The sequence below is a fragment of the Vidua chalybeata genome, chromosome 8, assembly GCF_026979565.1.
Source record: "Vidua chalybeata isolate OUT-0048 chromosome 8, bVidCha1 merged haplotype, whole genome shotgun sequence".
Lineage (NCBI taxonomy): Eukaryota > Metazoa > Chordata > Aves > Passeriformes > Viduidae > Vidua > Vidua chalybeata.
The window spans coordinates 3,546,488-3,563,391 of NC_071537.1; the positions used below are offsets into that span (position 1 = coordinate 3,546,488).

Genomic DNA, 16,904 nt, shown 5'->3' on the forward strand with positions numbered 1-16,904 from the left:
AAGCTGCTCCCTGTGGCCTTCTGACAGATCTCAACCCACCATTGTTGTTTTTAACAGGACTGTCATGAAAACTGCAAAGTCTAAGCAGGTGTATTTTTGCCAGAATATTACCTACATTAAAAAAAAAAAAAAAAAAAGCCACACCCTTTGTTCTTATGAGTCAGCAGTTCTGGTGAATGAAAATACCTGCAGGTAGGCACTGGCTGGAGGGCACGATGACACACCATGGAAAACTAAGCAGAACTTTTCACATTTTTTGTTAAATAACCCCAGAATTCAAGGATCTTGTATAAACGTGTGTCAGGCATGGAATGGTCCCTCTGCCACATCCCCTCAGTCCCCCAAGCAGACCAGCCTGAACAAACCACTTCAGCGAGCTCCTCCACCAACGTGGCACCTGACAAGCATTAAAATCTATGGTCGGATTAAATAAGATTTTATTGTCACATTTAACTGCTTTCTCAGAGATGTACATTTTGCAGGTTTCTGTGCAGAATAAAAATGAAGAGGGTGGCTGCCAACCTGTCAGTTCTGATTCCAGCATCGACACGTCCACACCCGAGCCACAGGTGCTCACAGGTGGTGACTCCACAGCAAGGACTCTGTTCCAGGGATTGCAACACTCCAAGACAAAAATCCATCCAGTTAAGGCTAATGAGAACAATGTCAAATAGTTAAAACCAGAGCACTTGATGTTTTAAAGATGGAACAACTCAGTAGAAGAGTGGCAATTTTAACATCTCATTTTTTTTCCCCAAGTTATTTTGCTTAATTTAGTACAGGTAAGGAGAGGGTAATGAACAGACTTTTGCCTAAGGATATGATCCAGAAGACTAAAATTTCAGTGGGTAAATTTGAGATATTTAAAATTTTTAAGCAACTGCTTTGCTGTTCTGGGTACAAATCAAAGAAGTGGCTAATGATACCTGAAAGTGATAAATCCTGCAGATAACCTCATCTTAAAATGTGTATTTTCTCATTTACACATCAGGGATAAAGTCCAAGAATACAAACTTCTTAGTGGCACAATTTCACATATTTTGGGCAACGTTAGCATACAAGCAGTACTTAAATAAAAGTAAGTGCATCCAAACATGAAATTCTCTAAATATACCACACTTCATTTATCCCAAACGGCAGTTTTCTGACAAGAGCTGCAATTCAAATTAAAATAATCATTTACATGTTTCACCCAGAGGAAAAGAGGTAATAAACCCAGGGGACTCTCCAAACAATCTTCTCCTACCCTATCCCCTATTTATCACATAAAATAACTCATCTAGAAGCGTAAATCCAATACTCAGATGCAAATAAAATGCAAGTAGCAGTCTCTGATGTTTGCAATTTGCAGACTCCAAAGTCCAATCATGATGGAATTTACTACTTCTGTCGGTCATTTACTCCTGTATGTGCACTTCATATTTATGCTAAAAGAACGCATGAGACAATAAATGAGGCTAGTGTGGCGTAAAGTCATTGTAAACCCAGTGAAACCAGAATAATTCTATTTATGACATTCATCTGGATGATTTACCAGGCATCCCACCCCCCCTAACATCCTTTACAGAAAAAAAGGCAACCATCAGTTGAAGTGAGACACATTCTGTTTGTAAAAAAAGGTCAAACCAAACCCCTCCTCTGATGAGGGCATGCCCACAGAAGGAGGCTGACCACATCTTTTCCAATCAGGCTTCTCAGAATTATCAAAATTTCTTTGCTTGCAAAGGCCAATTTGGCTTACCATAGAAAGCTATTCGGAAGGCGGCTGATATATTTATTATTCCCTTTCAAAAATTAAAATTCAAGGCATGATAGTGCAAGAGGTAAGTTTTGATTTGAGAACATTATCTGTAGACTAACTGTGCTTAGTTACTACATCCCAATTTATTGTCTTAAAGAAAATATGGCAACAAAAGCTACAAGATCTCTATAAATTTCATTTTGCCTAAATTTACCAGTACATCCATGAACCTCATCAGTATTAGTACAACTTGATTATCCTAATGATTCCATTATAAAACTTGCAAAATGTATCACAAGGTGAATAAACCATCTAGTGCAAGTCTTCTACATTTCGTGTGCACAGTAATCCTGTGTAGTTCATTTCCTCCGGGTTAAATCCCCAAAGTCTCTCGGTAACAATTATGAAAAAAACAGTGTCACGTGGATTTTTTCTGTTTTTGCCCCCTATCAAATCTGAGAAGTTTGAGTGTTCCTGGAATCACCGTCAGGGTGTGCAGAAGGTCGTGACTCCCTTGTCTGTGAGTATTCACTGTCAGAGGACTCTGTGGGTTCAAGCAAATTCTCATAATCACTGTCTTCTGATTCGTCAACATTGTCAGCGAGCGCTCTTTGGGAAGATGGCATGGATGCTCCATTGCCAGAATATTTCAATCCTGCAGTTGTGGAAACATAACTGGAAGAACCAACAGCCTGAGGCCGAGGCATGAAGATGCTGCTGCTCTCCAGGAGCCCGGGGCTGCCAGAACTGTCTTGAGTGCTTGTGTTGAAATCCGAGTACGGCGGCGGAGGATCGGAGACGTCGGAATCTTCAAGTGTGCAGCCTTCCACAGCAAACCCAGTGTAGGACATTCGGGGAACAAACATGGGCTCCACGTTATCTGTTGGCATTTGCCTATTTAGAATTGCCTGCTGCATTCCTACAAAGCAAAGAACAGGAGGTACTTAATGCTTTCTTGGCAACGTGCTCCACATACCTGAGCTGCGACCACCTCGCCTGCCCTTCTTTCTTTCTGCTTGTTATCAAATGCTCATCCCTGGCTCTGCTTTCCAACTCCAGCACTGGATCCTGTCCTCTCAGTCTGCTCTACTCACCTTCCATACCTCTGATTTTAGGTCAATACACTACCCCTGACCATCACATCAAATCTTAACACTGCATCCTACTCTTTGAGCACAACAAACTCCCCTAAATTTAGCAGTGCAGCCTGAACCTCATCAGGATCAGCACAGCTCAATTATCCCAGTGATCCCATTTCAAACCCAAAATGAGTCAGAAAGCAAATAAACTGTCCAAGTGCAAACATGCTACACTTTCATGTGCACAGTCATCCTGTACAGATCATTTCCTCCAGTTTAAGCTCCCAAAAAACACAGCTACAGGATGTTTCCACAGCCTGTTGCTGTTTCCCTCTCATCTTTTCTCTGTATTTTTCAGCTCCTTCTCACATCAAAAAGAACCTGTGTTAGGGCTCAACCTGCCTGTTCCTCTCTATCCGTGTCTTATTCAGTAAAACTCAACTTGCTACTCATCCATAATTGATATTGGAAATTGTATCTTAAAAGTATCACTTTGTACTTTCTCTTTCAATGCCCCCTGTGCTAGGGGACAATCTCATAACACCTGCAAAGAAATCACCCTGTCTTCTTCCCTCAAATTATTATTTTAATAACTGCACTCACATTAAACATTTAAATGATGGAATTACAGCTGGGAGTGTAGCAGGGTATCAGAACAGGAATGTGAAAATCATCTTAAATGAGCTGATTTGGAAAATAATTTGAGGAAGATGTGCACAGGAATAATGAACTGCAAAAGCTGCAAAATGAGGAACACTTGCATCCTTCTGCAGAAAAGAAACTTGATTTATGTAAACTATAAATCAATATGCATGAGGTGTGCTCAGCTGTGGAGATACAGGTATGTATCATTTCATTGTAGTTGTTAACAATACAACCAGAACGTATGTAACTATGAACACCACAGTTTAAAAAATAGGGAAAACTGGAGAAACCCTACAAAACACAAGGACTCGTCAGAGATCTAATAATCATGATCTAAGAGGAAAGGCTGGAATAACTGGGATTAGGAGGGAAGACTGAAGAAAGCATTTTATTCTTAAATGTGTCTAAGAGGCTGCTGCAGAAAGGTAAATTTGAGTATTGTACAGTAGACACAAGGAAAGACTTCCTGGCAGGAAGTTCTGTTAAGCACTGGGAGACACTGAAGTTTCTGACTGGTTCCTAAGGGGTTATTAACCAACAAACCTGCCAGAATTGACACTGGAATGTGTAAGGTGAGGGACGCAATGGGAGAAACCCCACATGGAGTGTGAGAGTTCCTTTAACCAAGCCACTGAGATGTCTCTTGGGAATAAAAGGAGCACATTCCCTCAAGTGGCTACATAACAGCTCTCCATGTCTGAGCCACAAGAGGAGAACTGCAGTGGGAGATCTCCTGGCATCTGGGAAGTGCACAGCACTCACCAAAGCCTGGAACATCCTGCTACTTGTACAGAACTATTTCAGTGATCTGGCAACTGCAGTCTCAACTGCCTTTCATAATGGAGTGTTTAAGTCATAACCTGTTAACCCAAGGTTTGTAGGAACACCAAGCTCTCACACAACACTCCCACAAGAATTGGAATCAAACTCTCCCTTTTCCTCACTAAAACCAAGGAAATTCTCCCAGCATTGAGCAAGTGAGGGAACAGAAGGCCAGAATCAGTAATTAACTACTCACATCTAAAAATACTGCAGAGCTCCAAGCTGCATGTTTTCGTGTTTCAGCCCTCTCACATGATTCTCTGCTCTGGCATCAATTCTCAGTCCAGCATTTGCATCTCCCTGGTAGTACCCAGAGCTGAGCACTGACTGCTCTTCCTCCTCCTCCCCCAGCTTTTCCCATCTGTGCTGGGATCAGCTCCAGTCACACTAAATACCCACCTCTGCTTCCCCATAGTAGCAGCTCCCTGCCTACTTCATCTACAGCCAAGCAGGAAACAGCAGTGACTCATTTACTTCCACCTTTCAAATGGTCCTGGGCTAATCCTGGCTCTGTCACCTTTTTGAGGTTCAGAGAAAGAAGAACTTGTGCTGACAGATCAAACTGTGCACCAAAATGCTCATGTGATAACACTACCTTGCTGCCTGGAGAAAATTAAAATACCAGTCACAGCAGCAGCAGGCCCATAGCAGAGTTTAGGGTGTTCACCCACCTAAACCATCTTTTTGTCACACACTGCTTTAGGTAACAGGACACAGAAATAATAAAAAACACCTCGTAGCTAAAATGACAAAATTTCATTATTTGCTTATCTTTTCAAAACATGGCTAAAAAGAGGCAGTGTTTGCTGAAATGTGTAATTTGCTTATGAATTATTTAGGTTTTCATCTTGCTTCCCATTTGCCTATTCTCTGCCCTACTCTCTACCTTCAGTCTTCCCCTGCACTCACAAATTCAATTAGATCAGCAACGCCTCTTTGGAAGGAGCCAAGTGCTTCACAAAACTTATCTGCTGCTAACCAAAGTCTCCTGAGGCCACACTCAGTTTTTAGGAAGGAGGGTCAGTGTGGCAATCAGCCAAATGTGCTCACACAGCCGTGCTCACTGACTCAGGAAATTATGGAGCAACACAATAAGATGAACAACACCTACAAAGATTTACTTCAACACTGAGAAGTGGTATTTCAGTGCTGAACATCTTTACCACTAAGTCAGCAAATGGGAGTGGGAATAAGGACTTTATAAAATCATGGATAGTTCCTGGCCTGTGGGCACAGAACCTTGTTTCTTTACTTCAAAAAGAATCTCTCCAGTATTTAGCTTTTTTTTCCCCCCAATTTTCTTTTCCTACAACTGATCTTTTCCTGTGTTATTTCCAGAACTGACTTGCTCATTCTTTCTGTACAGTGTTGTCTCTCCTATATTTTAAGCTTGCTAACACTGGATGATTCCAGCAGAAATACTTGCAACACACACTTTCACAGCTCAGGTGTCATTCAACACAAAACCATCATGTTACCCTTCCCACTGGGATGTTTTTTCCCCATGAGTAAACAATTACTTTAATTCCACAAAACATTTTCTCCTCACAGCATCTGCTTCTGAACAAAAAAAAAAAAGGTAAATAAAGGGCAACTTACTTATTTCTTGTTCTTTTTCATTCTTCTTTTGTGCGATTTGCCTTTTTAACTTGTTTACATCAGCTTGAAAAGATTCAACAACACGTTCACTTTTTTCTACATCTATACATACTGCCTGGGAGAAAAATGTAAGGCATGCTAAGATTGGGCAAAAATATAGGAAATAGTTTCAGGACAACATTAATAAAGCTACTACCAGACAAGAAGCCATTGAAGCACAAAACTAAAAGCAGATTTAACTGCAGCAGAAATACTCTGCCTCAAGATTGTTTTCTTTACTGGCTGTTGCTGCATTATAGGAAAATAATTTCCAAATAATGCATCGTGACAGAAGATCTGTAGTAAGATCCAAAGTTGGTTAGTGTCCCATCCCTGGAAATGTTCAGGATGGATGAGGCTTGGAGCAGCCTGGGACTGTGGAAGGTGTCCCTGCCATGGCAGGAGGTGGAATGAGATGAGCTTTAAGGTCCCCTCCCACCCAAAGCATTCTGTGATTCTATGAAATTAAATATTGGTCATGATCACTCCCAGGGATGCTGATTCCACCACTGTCCTGAACAGCCTGTTCCAATGCCTGACAGACCTCTCAGGGAAAAAATTGTTCCTAATCTCCAACCTAAACCTCCCCTGCTGCAACTTGAGGTAGTTTCTTCTCCTCCTGTCACTTGGAGAAGAGAGCAACAACGTCTCCCCTCAGCCTCCTTTTCTCCAGGCTAAAGAAGCCCATTTCCATTTTTCCAGACAGCAATTGAAACAACAGCAGGAGCACAGAGGACAGTCGTGCTCCTGGCAAGAACAGCATTACAGAACAATGCCATTAGCTAATGGATACAGCTCTGTAGAGAAATGTTCCTATTCCCTGAAGCTGCCTGGAAGTGTCTGCCTTACCCACTGTCCAAAGGAGGTTGGAAGGTACAACTTGCCAGTGAGAAAGAGCAGCTGCCCCTGTGCAGGCAGGTGCAGGGGATGGTTGGAGGGATTTCTCCTCGTTCCCTGCTCAGGAGCCAAGCAGCAGAGCTGAGCTGGAGCAGAGACACGAATCCCCCCAGGGCAGATGTAAAGGGAAAGCCTGGGAACAAGCTGTGACTCCAGCACAATTAGCAGCTGTGAGAGCTCCCCGGGCAGCACAGCTCCACTGCTCTTCACACAGGACAAGCTGTGAACTGACAAGCTCACAATGAGCAGAGCTGACACTCCAGGCTTTTTCAGATGCTTTGGCACATTTGGAGCAGGATTCACTCATGCTCCACACAAAATGTTCACAAGTTTTAACTAACAGATGGTGCTCTGCTCATGCTCCATACCCAGAGCCAGGAGTCATTTTTAAACCTCTGCAAATCCCTACAGCCTTCAGCGGGGCTTCTCTTCACTGTAAACCCTTAAAAATGACTAACACCTCCCATAAATCACTAAGTATTAAATCATTTACTTGCAAAAGAGAAAAAAAAAATTGGTGCTATTTGTACCAACCACTTTCACAGAAGCCACTGCAAATGCTCACATTAAATAAAAACTGAAACATTTAATTTTCAAGTCTTATTTTCCTACAGTTCATGATAATTGCCTATGAGCTTTAAAAATCTCCATCTCCTCCACTGCAGCTTTAACCAAAGGATGAATAAAAGATGCCACATATATACAGACCAATATGGAGTAAAGGATGTTACCTGTACTTTTTCCTGAAGTGCATTATAAACCTGATAGATAGCCCTGATGTCCTTCATCACTCCATCTTTGTCAAAAAAATCAGTACTAAAAATGAAAACAAAGCAGAAATCATTAGAGAGAAAAGACAATACAGGTTTCTAGCTCATGCTGTCTTTGAATTCCTGTTAAGCAGTCTATCACTGCATTTTTAAAATGTATCTTATTGTTAAATATGCTATTTTAGCAATAGTATCTTGCTAAAAATGTACCATACTGTCATAAACAAAAATTTGGACAGCAGCATATTCAATACCAAAATTCCTTCTGGAACAATAAAGTCTCATTTGAATGAGATTAAACTTCTGCCAAAATCTTTCAGCTTGTATAATTTCATTGTTAACAGCCAGAAAAGCTACTTGGAATTTATGGCATTTAATTGAAAATACTTAAGAAAAACATCAAGAATTCAATGCTTCTCAGGCAGAGTTCAAGTGCACACAGAATTCCTTGGGGAGGTAGGTGGTGGGTGGAAATCAAGTCAGAAGCTTCCAGCCAGAAGGATCCCAGCATGGACTGGCCACACCAACTCTGCTTTTCTGAAAAGTGCACCAAGTTCCCTTGGTTCTTCTAAAAGATCCAATTCTAACCAGGAAAAAAAGCACACTGGGAACTGACCACTCTCATCCAGAACTGGTTTTCTGCTGCTCAACATGCACATTTGTGGTATTCTCTGTGAGGTACAGGGAGTAGAGCTTCATGACTACTTCATTTAAAAAGGGAAAGTCCTTACCCGTGTTCCTTAATAACTTTGGCATAATTCTGAGAAGTATTTGGCACTGAAGAAACTTTGTATTCCTGCTGGCTAGTGTTGCCTAGGTTAGGAATAGTAAGTGACACCCTTTGATTATACCTGCAGAGAAAGTTCAGAAAGATTTTTTAATTCATTTGAAGAAGATTCTTTACAAAAGCTTTGATAATATCCCATCCCTCTGATGATCAGAACTCATCTAATTTTAAAGCTTCTGCATGAGGTTTGTTATAAAAGTAGCTGAATATTGCAAGTTGTGTTCAAAAAAAAATGCAGGATCAAAACCCCTTAATATAGAGCTACCTCTACACCTCCAAGAACCTTTATAATGTGCAAACTACCAGAGATATATTCAGATCCACTAGAAGAAACATGGTAGTGACATCTGATGTCTCTTAAAATAAAAAAAAATAAGGTGTTTTTTTTTGTCTGATGATTTAGAGATTGAAAAGTTTTTTTTGTTCACCCTTATTTTAATTTATAAGTTATTTGCACAAAAAAAACCCAAAATAAAACCAAACCCGTCATCATTAATAAGCACTCCAAGACACTGGAGAAACAAAAAGCTTTCTTTAAGTGCAATTGTACAAAGTCCTAAATATTTTAAGGAATAGCAGTAAAAAGCAGAACAAAGAATGAGGACTGGTTCATTGACAGAGTTTGCTTACCTTCTGTTTGGTCTAAAAAGCACATATTCTAAAGCATGTGTTGAGTTATTTGCAGTGGAAATGAAGCTGAAGAGAAGGAAGACGAGGTCAGGCACTCCAAGGATGTGTGTCAGCTGTTTATGAATGATGTGCTCTCTGTATGACATCTGCTGCTGAGTGTTTCTCCTAAATCTGTACCATCCAATAACGTTCTGTAATCAAAGTACATCAGGAAAAACCCACAGTGTTACCTGAGAGACACAGATTTACCTTCTGAGAATAAAGGGGCTGATATTGTGGTATCACCATTACCCAAAAGCTTTAGAACAACAAAAGAAACTGAATTCCTCAAGATCTGAGTTTGAGATGGTCAATAGAGCCCTACACTTTTGGAGAGCTACACTTAAATCCTTTGCATTTCTTCAGGGAAATTAGACACTGATCCCAGTTTAATCTAAGCACCACAAATCCAACAACTTCTGTACAGGATAAGCTCTGGATCAAAACAAACCATCAGATTTGTGAAGGAAAGTATTTATTCTAGTTAACTACCTTTTTTTTTTCTATTTGTTTTCCAAACCCACTCCTTCTAATGCCTACAACAGCAGGAAAAGATAGAAAACTTACTTTTCTTCTGTCTTTGAGAATCCTGTCCAAACTCTCCTCATTAACTTTGCCTGCATAGTCATAAAAGCTTGAACAAAAAGGAAGAGAGAAAGGTAAGTAGACAGTTTATACACACATATTATACATAAAGTAAATAATTTATACTTTGAGTGTTCTACAAGCAGATGGCATTCTCGACAATACAAAGCAATTCCAGAGCCTTACTTTTACCAACAGAAATGCACTGTGCAATTTTATTTTGACCAGCATTCTGTAAAACCCTGCTTTGATAATCAGAAGCCTACCACAGCAGAAGAAATGAAAGCAGGGCCATTTTAAATGCAACTCCAAATCAATTTCTTGAGCTCCAATCCTATCACTGCACTCACATGGCTGGATCCTTGAAGCCAAAAGAGTCAGAAATAATTCAAAGTATCATGGTCTTTTTCAATTGGTTCTGTTCCCACAGCTGAACCCAAACCCTGACACGTTATTTTGTGGACATGACGGATTTAGGAATTTATAAATCTACCTGTGTAGATAGGTTTAGGTATTCAGGTAGATCAGAGTGCATGATACAAGGAAAAACATTTGAAAATAGATTCCTCCTTGGTGTCTTTCAAGAGCTAACACTAACACCTAAAGCAGTGCAGCAAAACACTCTAGTTTAGAGGTCTGTGACTTCAACTTTTTGGGGGTGGGGTAGAAAAACACCAAATCCTGAGCTTGGTGCTTGGTTGGTAAATAAGGGTGGAAATACCATTTGCTTCAAGGTGTAAGTTGTTGGGAAGACTCAGACTATGACTAATGACAAATTTGAGACACTATGTTATATATGCACAAATTTTTCAATTCATGTTTGCAATATTTATTTATAATCCTGGTGGATATCCAACTCTTTCTCTGTCTGTGCTTTATCTCCATGTGTGGAGTCTGCAGCATTTAAATCCCTGAGTTAAGAGTACCCTCTTTGTAATTACCAGCCAGCAAGTGACTGACTGCAGCTTTTCTCTTTAATGCAACCAATGTCAATCATAATGTCTAAGCTACTGTGTCTTCTTAATTGCCTGGAAATCTCTCAAGATGAGAGGAGATTAATTGGGAATTCCTTCTCAAAAGGAATTCTAGACAGCACTTTAGAAGCCAACACTGTGTAACAAGCGAAGACTATAGAGAAAATTTACATGTACATAGATAGAAGCTGTTAAATAGAATATATTAGCCCCATATTTAATTTAAATTCTGGAGTTCGGAAGATCAGAAGGCAAAAATAACTAGAAAGCTGAAAATTTTACAATAATCAGTTGGTGCATGTTGGTACCACTAAGCACAAACCAACTTGTAAACCCAGCAGGTTACCAGGGCTGGGGCACACAGGGGATGCTGTGACCCACCAGGCCCAGGCAGAGCCAGCCTAGACTACAACAATTTAAACTGAGTTTGACATTCATCCTCATCATCAGAGTGATATGAGCTCACCTGAATGCTGCCCTACCTCCAGCAGCTACACCAGATGGAAATGCAAAGAGATTGAAAATAAACCTCTTCCAAGCTACACTACAACTGTAAACTCCTACTTTGTCATGGTTGGTGCAGTGTGTTTCTGTAAAACCAACACTGGTAGGACATTTGAAATGCTAATATATTGTAGCGAGCTCCCTATTTTCATATTCTGCAGCCACCACAGCAAGACAACAAAAGAAGCTTACCTAAAGAGTTTTGAACAAGGCTCATGGTTATGGATTTCTGCAACAACAAACAAACAAAAAAAAGTGACACATGTCCAACTGCTCCAGGCAAAGAGAAATTACAGTGGCATATCTTGCATGAACTTTCCACATCAGAGCTACTGAGCAAGAAACATCCGTGTCAGACCACACACTGCCCTTACTGCCTCAACACTTGATGACACAGCACCATACACAGAAAACTGCCTTCACTTCATAATTTGACCTTTTACATAGAAAAGTATTTCAATAAGCAAGGCATACACTTGCTCAGATGCACAGAGATTTATCTGAGCCTCAAAAACACACTTTTGATACTATTTGATAGTTACAAACTCCTCACAAAGGCATTTCTGATTGCTGTTTTCTTTTTTCCACACCTTTCCACAACAGCTTACTTGCATCCATATGCATTGTTTATTACAGCAGCAAGGAATAAAAAGGGATGGGGAAGGGAATCACTGAAATATTATACATTGTAGTGTTTAAAGAGGCAAGGCAAACAGAATCTCTAATGAGCAAAGAGGCTAAAACAAATTTCAAAACATTTAGCTGCACTTTATAATTCTGTTATATGAAATATTAAAAATCAGGGCAATGTTTTTTCATTGAAAAGGTTGTGATACATGCTAAGATGCTTATTTAATCAGCAAAGGTTGTAACATGTCAGCATGTTACAGGAGAGTGAGAAAAGAGTAAAAATCCAGTTTTACATTGTCTTTCCAACACCAAGCATGACTTATTTTTTAGGGGCTTGGAGCAACCTGCTCTAGTGGAAGGTGTCCCTGCCCATGGCAGGAGGTAGAACAAGATGGGGTTTAAGGTCCCTTCCAACCCAAACCACTCTGGGATTCTGTGACCACACAGCACAAATATTTCCAGCTCCAGCAGCAGAGCCCCACTGGAGTTCAGCAGGAACTTTGTTCAGGCTCTGCCTCCCTGCAGTGATTCCCCACCTGCTGCTCGGGGCTGCCATCCCAGCAGAGGCACCAGGATGGATCACACTCCCAAGAACAGGAGCCAGCAACATCCACATCTCAGCACATTTGGTGTCTATCAAAACAAGGCCCTGAGCACCCATTCCAGGCATGCTGCCTGACAAACTGCACATTCTCACTGGCAAGATCTCCTCAGGAGCTGCTGTGAAAATTACTGACTCCTGTATTTGATATAAAATTGTATCAACTCTAATATTTTCACACCATCATGCAGGCATCTGTGGAAACAATCTGCTAACAAAGCCTGTAAGTACAATTATTGCAGCTTAGACCAATTCCTTCCAGCAAATACATTGACTGCAACTATGTTCTTGGTTCTTGGGTGATGATGTTGCTACACAGACCTTGTGTTTTGAAACAGGAAGCAAGAATCCTCCTGCTCAGACCCCTGAAGCAGCCAACATTTTAAATTTAAGGTTTACACATTGACTTATTTTTATACATATATATGTATCTAGTACACACACTATGTACACACACACATATTTAAACACCACCACTAAGGAGACACAAAAGAAAGTGAAAAGTCATCTGTGACAGCAGTGCCACAAAACTGTCAAACTTGTGAGCTGAACTGGCAGTCCAAGAGTTAACTTTGATGAATAAATATAGAAGTAAAAATGGCAAATAAAAAAAAATATCCAGCAGGTCTTCAGGAGTGGGTGATTTCCATTCTCACAAAGTCACTGTAACCAATAATGTAACAAAAGGCTGATTTAAAAAAAGCAATTTTTAACACCACAAACACTTGGTTTAGGAAACCAGGCCAAGGCTGCAGGTGGTGACATCACTGCCAACAATAACCAAGATCAGTGACCACTGAAGAGCAAGGTCTAATTTAAAAACCTGAAAATGACTGGCTCTGTCAGTTTTGTCTGAACACACAGAGCCATCAGCAACACTCTGATAGATGCAAACACAAAAAATGCTACGCCTTTATCTTCTGTAATTTGGCTCATAACTGACACTTCCCAGTCAATTTACCACCCATGTTCTCTTAGGAATAAGCAGGACAGGAAACTACTGAACCTTCTGGAGCCCAGAGCACAAAACCATCACCACTGCAAGGTGGGAAATCTCTTGGGATGTGGCATGGTACCACTGCACATGTTCAATCCAGAGCTGTGTGTGTTTTCACTGAGCTTTATGTATGCCCTGCTTTGCTATCTGGGATCACAGCCACAAAGCCAGGTATTTAAGGAGGTTTAAATCTATTTTAACAGCTGGTTATGTATCCAGAAACGAAAAGGCAGTTTCTTTCAGGGCTTTCCTATTTTCTATAAACCAAACATGCAACAGCTTCTCACTCATGTCTAAAAAATCTCCTTCAACCAACACTTAACAGCAAGATCTTTGATCTTTGCTCAGTTTACACAACACAGCTGTACAGAACTTGTGCTTATCAACAAATTGTCTGATAAATATTCCTTGTCCAGTCCTGCTGTGACAATTTATGATGTCACCAACTCCCAGTCATCCACCCAAACCTGCTACTGAAAATCTGCCCCTTTCAGTACCAGTAAATCAAGCAATGAATTAATTTCATTTTGAACACATGCTGTATTTAGGCAACTGTATCAAGCAGGAAATTCCCCACAGACAAATATATTCAAGAAATAATCTTTCCTCCATAAAAGGAGGTGCATGAAACCTCTGTAACTTGCAAAGATTTGTTTCTTTTCTTCACATCTTGACCACAAACACACCAAAACTGTGGTAAACATGATCCTGGAAGTCTGACACACTCTGTGATGCTCTCACAAGAGAAGCAATTCTCCTTGAAACCTCCTGAAAACATGAAACCTGAGCAGTGCCTGTTTCAGAACAACTCAAAGTCATATCACTTACCTATCACTTGTAGAAATTCAGTGTTGCTGATCTGTGAATCACTAATGCTGAAAGTCTCTTCTTGTCTCACCTCCCCCAGCAGAAATCCTTCCTGCAATTTTAAAACAAAAGGATTAAAAATAGAAAAAAAAAAAATCCACTATATGCAGTTGTTTACTGTAACTTTCTTAGCTTCAAACTGAATCAAAGATGAAGTTTGAAAGACACATCTGAGCTGCAGTGGGTAGAAACTGCCCTGAGGTTTTACCAAAGCTGGTTTTCTGCTTTGCCAGCATCCTTTCACAACACTACAGGGATGGGCTGTCCAGAATGAACACTCTACACAAAACCCACACAAGGCAAACACATCACAAAAGGGAGGGCCCAGCCCCAAATACAAGGGGAAAAGAAGGAGGCCTGAGCACCATGCTGCTCTGCTCCAGCAAAGCCAAGGGAAGAGGAGCTCAAACCTGCAGGCACTTAGCCAAATTTCTGGGCTGGACCCTGACCAACACCAGGGACTGCAAAACCCAGAAGGCAATTTAAGAGTAAGGCAATTTTAAGGTGTATTAATTTTATTCTCCATCCCTACCCAAAATGAAGAAGGAGATTGAGCTGGAATCGGGAGGTTTTGGCACAAGGTGCAGAGGAAAAGAGCAAGCTCAGGCTAAAAACGAGCCAACAAAACCGAGCGATTCGGGAACACCCCGGCTCTGCACTGCGCCCGCGGCCGGTCGCAGCTGCTGGAAAAGCGCTCCTGGAGCTTTAGCAGGAGCGTTTTCCTCCCACAGCCGCGTCCTGCGGGAGCCCCACCCCGCGGGGAGCACCCCGGGCACCCCACAGCCCGCCCAGGCACCCCACATCCCGGGAACAGCCCGGACATCCCAAGGGAAACACCCCTGGTACCCCACATCCCGGGAACAGCCCGGACATCCCAAGGGGAGCACCCCTGGTACCCCACAGCCCGGGAACAGCCCGGACATCCCAAGGGAAGCACCCCGGGCACCCCACAGCCCGGGAACAGCCCGGACATCCCAAGGGGAGCATCCCGGGAACAGCCCGGATATCCCAAGGGGAGCACCCCTGGTACCCCACATCCCGGGGGCAGCATCCCGCGGACCCCACATCCCGCTCCGACACCCCACACCCCACCCAGACGCCCCACATCCCGGGAGCAGCATCCTGGAGTTCCCACACTGCGGGAGAAGCACGCCGGGCACCCCACATCCCAGGGAGCAGCCGGGACACCCCACATCCTACCCGGGGAGGAGCAGACCGGGCAGCTCATATCCCGGGTACCCCGCGGAGCATCCGGGGCACCCCACACGCCGGACATCCCACATCCCGCGGAGAGCCGCCCGGACGCCCCGCATCCCGCCCAGACACCCCACATCCCGCCCCGCTGTGTCCGTCTGGGGCCGCCCCCGCCCGCTGTGACCCGCGGCCGGGCCCCACCGGCGGCGGCGCGGCCTGGAAGCTCCGCAGCGCAGCCGCCGGCCGGTGTGCAGCGTGAGGGAGCCCCGCGAGGCCGAGGCGGCGGCGGGGGACACGTACGTGGTCGGCGCTGCTGTTGGCGCTGCAGTAGCACACGGAGCTGAAGGTGTAGCCGGAGATGGACGCCGCCATGACGGACACACCGCCGCCGACGCCGCCACGGCGCACGCGCGCCGGACGCACGCCCGCTTCCGGCGGCGCCGCGGGGCGTCATGGGGAGTGTAGTCCCGGAGGGGGGGGCAGTGGGGTACCCGCATGGGAAGGGGGGAAACTGTGGGAGCAGTTGGACCACTGAGTTTGGAACAGACCCCCGAGCCCATCGAGCCCAACCTGTGACCGATCACCAGCTGGTCACCCAGCCCAGAGCACTGAGTGACACGTCCAGGGGTTCCTTGGACACCTCCAGGGGTGGAGACTCCTCGCCCTTTCCCAGCCTTTAACAATCTCTTCCACAAAGACATTCCTGCTGGTGTCCACCCTGAGCTGCCCTGGCCCAGCCTGAGGCCGTTCCCTCTCCTCCTGTCCCTGTTCCCTGGAGCAGAGCCCGACCCCCCCGGCTGTCCCCTCCTGTCAGGAGCTGTGCAGAGCCACAAGGTCCCCCCTGATCCCCCTTTTCTCCAGGCTGAGCCCCTTCCCAGCTCCCTCAGCCCCTCCTGGGGCTCCAGCCCCTTCCCCAGCTCCAGCCCCTCCATGTCTGTCTCGTTGTGAGGAACACTGATGTGCTGGAGCTTGTCCTGAGGAGGCCACAAAGGCGATGAGGCAGATGGAGCCCCTCTGCTCTGGGACAGCCTGGAGAGCTTGGGAGAGGAGAAGCTCCAGGGAGAGCTCAGAGCCCTGCCAGGGCCTGAAGGGGCTCCAGGAGAGCTGGAGAGGGACTGGGGACAAGGGATGGAGGGACAGGACACAGGGAACGGCTCCCACTGCCAGAGGGCAGGGATGGATATTGGGAAGAAATGCCGCGGTCCACACACACGGAGCTGTACAGTGCAGCAGTGCTGTTTATCACTCTCATTTTCTTATTAAAACACCTTGCAATAAACCTTCTGAGAGCAACAATGTCTGTGACATTTGCAACAAATAAATATCGAAAAGAATAAACAGTTCTTTTTAAATATTGCGCTGATTTTCATGGAATCACGGTGCGGTTTGAATTGGAAGGGGCCATTTAATTCCAAGCCCTGCCACGGGCAGTGGGACCTTGCACAGACCCGGCGGCTCCACGCCCCATCCAAGCTGGCCTTGGACACTGCCAGGATGGGATTTT

At 43.7% G+C, this 16,904-nt stretch overlaps 1 protein-coding gene across 1 annotated transcript; it reads right to left on the reverse strand.

Annotated features, from left to right (window-relative positions):
• Window positions 1-420: 420 nt before the first annotated feature.
• On the reverse strand, window positions 421-15,807 carry ABRAXAS2 (abraxas 2, BRISC complex subunit). Its single transcript, XM_053949475.1, has 9 exons — window positions 15,701-15,807; window positions 14,168-14,258; window positions 11,304-11,340; window positions 9,616-9,682; window positions 9,010-9,200; window positions 8,324-8,443; window positions 7,554-7,638; window positions 5,887-6,001; window positions 421-2,660 (listed from the first exon to the last, which is right to left on the reverse strand). Exons 1-9 carry the CDS (start codon window positions 15,770-15,772, stop codon window positions 2,191-2,193), a joined length of 1,248 nt encoding a protein of 415 aa, XP_053805450.1. The 5' UTR covers window positions 15,773-15,807; the 3' UTR covers window positions 421-2,190.
• Between the last annotated feature and the right edge of the window lie 1,097 nt (window positions 15,808-16,904).

Coding starts and splice junctions, on each gene's coding strand:
- ABRAXAS2 (XM_053949475.1), bottom strand. CDS start 15,772: ATGGCGGCGTCCATCTCCGGCTACACCTTCAGCTCCGTGTGCTACTGC. Junction 9,683..11,303: donor CCTTGTTCAAAACTCTTTAG/GTAAGCTTCTTT, acceptor TTTTTGTTCAAG/CTTTTATGACTATGCAGGCA. Junction 2,661..5,886: donor TGAAAAAGAACAAGAAATAA/GTAAGTTGCCCT, acceptor TTTGCTTTGTAG/GAATGCAGCAGGCAATTCTA.